The following is a 9,455-nucleotide window of genomic DNA, read 5'->3' as shown; positions in this document are numbered from 1 at the left end:
TTATAACCAGTTAAACAAAGAAAATAGCCTTCAAAATATAAAACTTCTCTTTGGAAATAAGATAAAGACATAAAATAAAACAAACCATACAAAGACCAACGGATAACAAACGAAAAAAATAAAAAGTTCCTAAGAAATATCAAGCTGTCTTACAATTATTCTATTGTTAATCTGTGTGTACGTAGGAGAGAATTGGCCACTTGGCACGGTTGGTCTATGAAGCATGGAACCAAGTCTGTGACACTTGTGACTTGTTTTCACTTTTTTTTTTTCAATCTTTATAAGCCCCAATGAACCCTGACTTTTGTTGTCATGCACTGATGCACATCACATTCATTGATTCATATACCACCATAATGCAGATGCTTCAAATGTTTTTCTTTTCACACTTTGGAAGGGGTATGTACACTTTTAAAGAAAAAGATAATATAATAAATAAGCATCCCATTTTTATGTAAAAAAAATTATCAATTAAAAACAATTCTTTGTATGATTTTTAGGATAAATATTAGAATTTAATGACTATTTATTTTTAATATAAATTTTTATATTATCAGTCAATTTTAAAAATTATTATTTATTAATATAATTTTTAAAGTAATTATTATAAAAAAAATAATTTATTATATATAATAATTTATGATAAAATAATAATATAAAATTACTTCACATAACTTTATTTTCTTCTCCTAGATATTACAAAAGTCAATAATATCTTATAGAGTACAAATTATCTGTGATTGCATCATAATATAATATAATATATAGCATATTATTTACTCAATAAAATAAAATAAATTAGATTTTTAATATAGGTTTATGAAAAGCCATCAATTAAGAAATATCGGTCTTTTAAATAGATTTTAATATATTAAGAAATTAGTATTTTACTTTCGATCAAATTTATGTAAAAAAGTAAAATATATAAAATTTAAAATAGAAACAAATGAAAATGATTTATATATTTTTTTTTACCAGAAGTAGAAGATAACTTAAAGGAAAGTGAACCACTAGCAGTGGCACCTTCATATACCAATTACCAAGTGGAGTTTATTGTAAATTCCTTTTGGGCTCACCGTCTTGACTTGACCCACAAAACAGGGGTCGCTTTAACCGCCAGTTTCCAAACAATCTATGGGGGCGGGAATGAAATGAAAGTGCACCAACAACTCTGGTTTTGCTATTGATTTTTATTTTATTTTATTTTTCCTTTGGTCTAATAACTTACTCCACTGTTACAAACAAAACAGTAGCACAATACCATGCCACATGCCCCTAGTTTTCAAACCATGATATTTTCTCTCTCTCTCTCTCTCTCTCTCTCTCTCTCTCTCTCTTTCTATATATATATATATATTAATATAACTATCATCTTTAATTTAATTTTCATCCTAGACTTCTTATCCTCATGCACTTTTGCACTCTTATTTATCGCTAAATATCAATATCAATTATCTTCCTCTTTAAGTCAAACCATAACTATTCCATTTCTTTCCACCCCCACAGTTTTTCTGAATTCTGGGTGTTGAGTTTCCTTTTCTTCATTTTTTTTCCCTCCCTTGGATGTGTTGTTATTTTCAATCCAAAAGGCCATGCAAAACTATTTGGTCTTGTGATAACTTTGTGTTGGTGTGAGGCTTGTTATTGTTCATAGAAGAGAGTTTGTTTTGTTATTGGTGTAAGTGTGTCGGTGGAAATGGAGGCAACAAGTTTGGTGGAGAGGGGTAGAGAGAGAGTTGGACATGTTAACAAGGTTAGTTATGTGAGAAGGGTCATTGCAAAGAAGAAGAAACAACTTTATCGAAGGCTTAGAAGGCCTGAGTTGAGTGTTTCAAAGACTCTTCAGCAGTTATTTGATTCATGCAGAGAAGTTTTCAAAGGCCCTGGCACTGTTCCTTCACCACAAGATGTTCAGAGATTGAGGCACATACTCAGTATGATATTACTGATACTTTTTATATTTTTTATCATCAGCATGATATATACTACTGATACTAATATTTGATGGGGTTGGATAAGAAAATTTGTAGTATCTTTTGATTCTATAAAAGGAGATATAAGAAGGTTGATCCAGTGGTTGGTTGGTTGGGAAAGAGTGAAAGGAGGAAAAGAGTTTGGTTCAAAAACATTTATAACAAAACTAACAAATAAATATTTTTCAATAAAAAAGTTTGATCTTAAAAATTTGTAATCACATGTCTCCAAGTTTTGGAGAGACAGAATTTTGCATTTGTTTTTGGATATATATTTAGGTGATTAGTTAAGAAAATTTATATTTTGACATCTAATTTCCCGAATTACATAAAATTACAAACTAGAATGCCCTCCTCAAATTTTCTTTGGGACATGGCTTCTTTGGTTTTGCACCCCATTAACGGATCAATTCATTTTCTTTTGGCTGCAATTTTTTTCTTTGTTATTATTCATTAATTCAATTTATTTATTGTCTCCTATTTTGTTCATTCCAACTTTGAAGAAATTGATGATATAATTTCAGTTCGTCAGTGCCTATATAGAGAAATAGAAATTAAGTCATTCTAGGACCATCTCGTGGGATGAGTGGTTGCAATGGTTTGAGCGTTTTCCTAAATATGTACAGTTTGAAAACTATAATATGCATCCAATATTTTCGATGTATATTCTAGTGATGTATTGTGGATTTGCAATTTATTTTCTCTTAAGAATTTAGGCATTTATTATTTATTAATTCATGGTTGTATTATTGTATATTTAATTTATTTTCTCTTCAGTTAAATCTTTTAATGTCTGACTTCGATTTGATAAAAAAATAGTGGTCTGATTCTTTAATATCTTCAGATAACATGAAGCCAGAAGATGTGGGACTAAGTAGAGATTTGCAGTTCTTCAAGTCTGGGAATAAGGTGAAAGAGAAACAAAGGGTCACTTATACAACCGTGTACAAGTGTAACAATTTCTCAGTAAGTGTTTCATTCTCATTGCTCCCTAATCACCAACACTCACCATTATCAAGGGGGTCTAGCTGGTTGAGTAGGTTGTGTGAGTGTTATAAATCCCTCTGATACTGTGTTCAATTTCAACCGATAAGAAAAACCAACACTCACCACTGCAATTGGTCATGGTACTTGCTAGTGTTCCTAGCTAATTAATTTATGGGAACATTTTCTCTATGTGCAGCTCTGCATCTTTTTCATACCTGAAGGAGGAGTCATTCCTCTCCACAACCACCCAGACATGACTGTTTTCAGCAAACTTCTATTAGGACTAATGCACATTAAGTCCTATGATTGGGTTGTCCATGAGGCCTCTGATGACAACTTGTTGCAACCACAATCTCAATGTGGGTTCTCTCTCTCTCTCTCTCTTTTCAATTTTAAATGACCATGAATTAATGGGGTTTGTAATTAGTTCTTGAAAGCTGACCCACACACATGTTTTTTTTTTTTTTTTTTTTTTGCAGTGAGATTGGCAAAGTTAAAAGCTGATAAGGTGTTCACATCTTCATGTGACACTTCTGTGCTGTATCCAACAACTGGAGGCAACATCCATGAATTCACAGCCATAACCCCATGTGCTGTGCTTGATGTCATTGGCCCTCCTTATTCCAAAGAAGATGGCAGGGACTGTTCCTACTACAGGGATCACCCTTATGCTTCTTTTCCTAGTAAGTAACTCACTCTCTCATTGTCCACAATCATTGTATGTGGAACTTTTAGCAAAACATATTTATATTGTTTGCAAGTATGCTATTTTTTTAAAAAAGAAATTGTATGGCACCTTCAGAAATTTGAGTATTTTGGTACTGTTATTGAGAAACTAACTCTGTCTCTCGTGTTTCCAAACTCATTCAACTATTGACTATTTGACTTAAAAACAATTGTATCAAAATTCTTGGATTTCTCTTGGAACCATAATAACTCAATGTTAACCTCATTTACATAACAATTTTTTGCTTTGAGGACAAAACTCATGTAGTTTTTTTTTTGTTATTTTCCAATTCTAATTGGAGTTCATCTTGCATTAGATATAAACATAGGCTAACTAGGTGAAACTCTAATTGTAATTAGAGATCAACATGCATCTAATTTTTATCCTTCTCTTAAAAAAAAATTTAAGCATGGGATTCAAATGTTTGATGTTTCCATTGGTCATTTTTTCTCCTTATTTTGTCAAACTTTCACCTATGGAGATTCTTACCAACACATTGATTCAATTTTAATATCGAATTTGAAAAAGATAAAAAAAAGGGTAACAATATATATGCACAAACATTAAACAGTGCTAGATAGTGTTAGCATCAGATCTATGCTTTTTTTGGTGCATCACTATTCCCTACTTGACGAGGTGGCACCTCCACTTGTACACTTCTATTGCACTATTGTCTGAGGATGCACAATTGTACATTATTGCCATGTCTCTGACCATTTATGATTTTACCCTGCAGACGAAAGGATTATTGGTGAGGCAAAAGAGGAAAATGATAGTTACGCGTGGTTGGAAGAAATTGAGATGCCAGAGAACTCTGAAATGGATGGCATTGAGTACCTGGGTCCAACACCCTTTTAGGTTTTTTCAACAACACAACACATCTTCTTAGTTTGTGTTTGTGAATCAGTTGAATTCAACGCCAACGGACTTTTAGATGAAAGCTACAATATAGTTGCTTTAAAATTTTCGCATTGGAACGTGTAATTTATACGTTCAACGCTAATCCAAAGACAATTAGTAGTAGCATCTTAATACCATGCATTACTAATGATACGGAGCATATAGACAGAATCTCCCTGTGTCAATATTCAAGGAATGAGTGTTGCACGTGTTGGCTTTTGTTCTTTTACGTTGAAAATGTACCTATGATTCGCTCATTTTTGCTATAGTTGGTACATGTATATATAACATTATGGGACCTATTGTCATGTGTAGGAAAACCATGGGCTTGAGGTGGTTCAGATGTCAGTCAGTCTAGGAGTTTATGATTCATCGTTTTTGGCTTTGTTACTTTCAGTTTTTCCCAAAGGGTCCACAGAGGTAACTATGTTGAGCAGGTGGTGAATATGGTTGACTGACTTGTTATGGAAAGAAAGAAAAGCCATGCATGACAGGCAACACTTTTCTGGAGATAGGGTCAAATTTATGCTTTTCGTCTTGAGATATTTGTGGGAAGATAATAAACATAATCGTAAATTTCAAGGGTAATTCTCGAGATTTTTGTTGATTGCACACACCCTTTCATTTCCAATCTCTAGAATGGCCTCTCGTATAAGTAATAAGTAATTTAATTTATGTCATCTTAATCTTAATTAATTTAATTGTTTTTTCTCCAATATGCTTAAGTAACAAATATTTAATTAATTTTCTCTTCAATTTGGTTAAGTAACAAATATTTTTTCTTTTTTATATTAATTCATGAACAATATTTATTTATAAGTAACTGTTTTTAATTTAGAAAAACTTAAAATTATATGTGGCACATTAAAATAATATTTTAATTTCTTTATAAGCATTCTATCAAGCAATTTTCATTGTAATGCGGTTTGAAAAATATTAGTACACTAATTTTTCTTATGTTTTATATATTAATTTCTTTAATTATTTAAAAAATATTATACTTACATAGTGTATTATTACATACTTACATTGTGCATTATTACAAGAGAGGTTGTTGTAAAAGTTAAGGAAAAAAACAAAGTTATGTACAATCTAAGGGATATCATTTTAATTTACTTAAACTATTATTATAACTAAAAGTTAACATATTGGAGTAGAATTGAGGTTAAATTTTTGTAAGGTTTTGAATTTGAGTTTTGAATTTTGTGAATGAAAGGTAGTTAGTCAGTATTTTTTTTTTAAGAAACTTAGTTATAGACAAAGTTAATGATATTTCTATGCACGTAATTCCATATTTTGTAAACATGGACTTTCAGTTTAAAATGGAAGTGCTGTAAATAATTGCCATGGTACATATATGATGTTGTTTGAAATGTTGTGCATGCAAATAAGTTTAATTAACTACTTCTGGTCCTTATATAGATTCATATTAGAAGCGTGATTTGATCTTTATTGTAAATTTTAATTTAAAATATTTTCTGGGTGTAAGTTTAAACACACACCAAATTTCATCTGTTGAGATGAATGAATCTAACGGACAGAACTATTATACAGTTGAAAAAAAATAAAAATATTGAATAAGTGAGGCACGGTCGTTGGTTTGTTCTTTCCCATTGTTGTCTCTCTCTGCTGGTTGTTCAATTGAAGCCAATCAATGTTTTCCTCACCAGTAACCACTATCGTTGCACGAATAATGAAATCAATTTCCCAGAAATAAAAACATAAACAAACATGGGCACAAGGTTGAAGCCTGAAGGATTGACCCTGATCTATCCTTCTCAAATGACCACCAATTAGCACGAAGGAGGTAGTCTTTGAGGAGGTGGTATATAAAGGGCGATGAGGGTGAGACAAACTGGCCGGCTTCAATAAAAAAAAATACGTAAAAGTGGAAGAGTAATTATTCTAAACACTAATTCTTGAACCCTAGAAACATTTATAAGTTTACCTTAATCAAATTAATTAAGCCTTGCTTCCCTAACTCTTTAAAAACGATGATGCTAACCAATTTTTCAATTGATTTGAGGTGTACGTAACTCAATTGAATAAGAGGAGATGGCAATACTTAAGCCAATTTTTTTACACCAATTCATTTGATTTGAAATGTAATTGAATTGAATCAGCCCAGTGACTAGATAGCTGCAATACTAAGCCAATTTTGGGGTTTTAAGTTAGGTGAGTTTTTTTATTTATTTATTTATCTTAAAGGATTTAGAATCATTGGATTATTTTAATTCAATGGTTAAGATTTTGGGCAAGTCATTGGACTTATAGCTGGTGTCAACAGATCCTATCTCATTTTTTACTATAAAAGTGTTCTTAATTAAAGTTAGTTTCAGAATTGACATATAGAAGTGGAGAGACTTTTCGAGAACAACCCACCCCCGTAAGATCCACCGGACGGTGGGGGTGGCGGTGGGATTCAACCAATGAGGATGTCCTTTCAGGATAAGGTGTGGGATCAACAAGTACCCTTTCCAAGGAAGGAAAGGGTGAATCTGTTGGTTGAAAAAAAATCAAAATTAAGTTAGAGGAGGACGATAGGTTGAGACCAAAATGCTATATTGATGATAGCATTCTGGAGGAGCTATAGCTTCCATGGAAGCAAGCAATCATCATAAAACTATTGGGAAGAAGTATGGACTTCTTCACCATGTGAGATAGGCTGAAGGGGTTATGGAGGATTATTGGAGGATACAATGTCATAGACATAGGACACGGTTTCTTCATGGTAAAATTTGACTTGGCTCAAGATAGGGAGAAGGTGATTCTTGGAGGTCCTTGGATGTTATTGTTAGAATAAAATTTTAAACCTGCCATGTTACAAAGTACAGAAAGAAACACAATTTATTAACAAAATGCGAAAAAATAAAAATCAAATTATACCTTCAGTTGTCATGAAAGAGTTGTTCTTCCAAGCTCTCACTTTCTCTCTAGATGGTGTATCATGAATTAGAAAAGATAAACTCATGTGCTATATAGATATTTTACTATCAAGAATATATTTAGTACTCATTACCACTTATTAATGATTATTACCACCCATTCAATTTTGACTTCTCAATTCTAAAATTAATGGAGCCTTTTCTGTTCAGACCAAAATTATTACAATTATTTGACCACTACCTGGAAGCCAATTTTCATAGCTTGGAAGGTTAAAATTGATAGTATGCTAGTATGGATTACGTTTCCAACACTGGGCATGAAATATTATGATGAGAATCTGCTTTTGGCTATGGTGGCAGTAGTAAGGACTCCGATAAAGGTGGATATTCGTACAATGGACACAACTAAAGGAAGATTAATTTGTCAGGGTATGTGTAGAGATTGACTTGAGCAAACCAGTGGTGAGGAAGGTCTGGTTTAAAAATCATTGGTTCCATGTTGAGTATGAGGGGTTATATTTGTTATGCAAGACGTGTGGACTATATCATAAGGACTGGCCGAAGTTGAAGAAGGGAGACATGCTAGTTGTTGGTCAGCCTATATGACTAGAGAATGAGGGAGGAGAGAATGTTGTTGCACAAAGTGATAACCAAACCCTAACCCTAATTCACAAAATCAGGGAAGTCAAAATGTGGGGGAGATAGAGAGGATTTTTATGGGGATTGGCTAGTGGTTACGAAAGGTAGAAGAAATAAGGGAAGCAAATCTTTTGGGACCGAAGTTAAAGGAGGCAATGATAAGAAATAAGTTGGGAAAGGGATTTGGCAGAATAATTACCTTAATGCATTATATAATGTGAAGGAGGGGCAATAGGGTGTGGGGCACGTGACTATTAACAAAGAGGTTATTGCTCCTTTAATCACTCAGGTGCATGTGCAGAGTAACAAGAGGAAGAAGGGAGATATTCTCATGGGCGTGCAAGTGTGACAGTGTCTGAACATCACATGGAGTCACAATGGCAGGAAAATGAAGGTCAAGGGAAGATGCACATGGTAGAGGTGACGTCCAACCAGGATGGTAGGTTGAAAAAGGAAAAGCCACTAGATATAACTCAGAATGAAATGATGGTAGAGGGAGTGATTGGGGGTATTGTGAAAATATAAAGGGAGTGATTCATAACATGCATTTAAGTATGGTCTGAGACTTATAAAAATTGCTTAACAAATCTAAAATGAGATCTACTAGAATAAAGAATAAGAAATTTTTTTATATTTTATGTGATATAATGTGACTCCAAAAAGTCATTTAAGAATTTAAAATGAATTCTATCACTTAAAATGCTTTAAGATCCTTCTTTTAGTGTTAATTTTTTACCTCAGATCGATTACATGTTAAGGTTATGGCATCAAAGATATTATTCTCTTTAACACTAATCTAAGTCTCATGACTTTGTCCTTAAGAGGTGCCTTAGTGGCAAGGTCAACCTTGAGATTTTTGTGTCTTGAATAAATCAAGAAAATTATGTCTTTATGTTCATTTAAATAATAAATATTATCATTCTTGCAATTTTTTATTTATTGGCAGTGGAGTGTAAATAACACAAGCAATCCAATCTTTCTATTTCAAGGCAGAGGAGCCCAATTGCAAGCAAGAGAAATAAAAAAAGCAACGTTTTTACTGCTGCTGCTTCTTCTCTGTTCGTCCGGTAAGTGCAGCCCCTAAGACGCCACACTACTAAGCCGTGGAAGTGGCGACGACGATGAAGGTGGTGGCACTCGTTAGTGGCGGTTTCACTGAATACGATGGAATGGGATTTCACTCATTTAGGTCCTGTCAATGGCTTGGTGTATAAAAAAAGAGTTGGGAAATTATGTTGATCAGCTGTATGAAAGGTTTTAAGAATTACATAAATTTTAGAGCCACCCTTTTAATTTTAAGAATTACATATTGTACTCTGCATGTATGGAAGGTTTTATGAAGGA

General features: G+C 32.9%; 1 protein-coding gene across 1 annotated transcript; it reads left to right on the top strand.

Annotated features, from left to right (window-relative positions):
• Positions 1 to 1,276: 1,276 nt before the first annotated feature.
• LOC100527888 (plant cysteine oxidase 2) lies at positions 1,277 to 4,907 on the top strand. Its single transcript, XM_003548642.5, has 5 exons — positions 1,277 to 1,934; positions 2,818 to 2,939; positions 3,157 to 3,319; positions 3,440 to 3,643; positions 4,424 to 4,907. Exons 1-5 carry the CDS (start codon positions 1,697 to 1,699, stop codon positions 4,543 to 4,545), a joined length of 849 nt encoding a protein of 282 aa, XP_003548690.1. The 5' UTR covers positions 1,277 to 1,696; the 3' UTR covers positions 4,546 to 4,907.
• The last annotated feature ends 4,548 nt before the right edge of the window (positions 4,908 to 9,455 follow it).

The sequence above is a fragment of the Glycine max genome, chromosome 16, assembly GCF_000004515.6.
Source record: "Glycine max cultivar Williams 82 chromosome 16, Glycine_max_v4.0, whole genome shotgun sequence".
NCBI classification, from domain to species: Eukaryota; Viridiplantae; Streptophyta; class Magnoliopsida; order Fabales; family Fabaceae; genus Glycine; species Glycine max.
The sequence above is the reverse complement of the archived record's forward strand: the minus strand, read 5'-3'. Positions and strand labels throughout refer to the sequence as shown.

Coding starts and splice junctions, on each gene's coding strand:
- LOC100527888 (XM_003548642.5), top strand. CDS start 1,697: ATGGAGGCAACAAGTTTGGTGGAGAGGGGTAGAGAGAGAGTTGGACAT. Junction 2,940..3,156: donor ACAAGTGTAACAATTTCTCA/GTAAGTGTTTCA, acceptor CTCTATGTGCAG/CTCTGCATCTTTTTCATACC. Junction 3,320..3,439: donor GTTGCAACCACAATCTCAAT/GTGGGTTCTCTC, acceptor TTTTTTTTGCAG/TGAGATTGGCAAAGTTAAAA.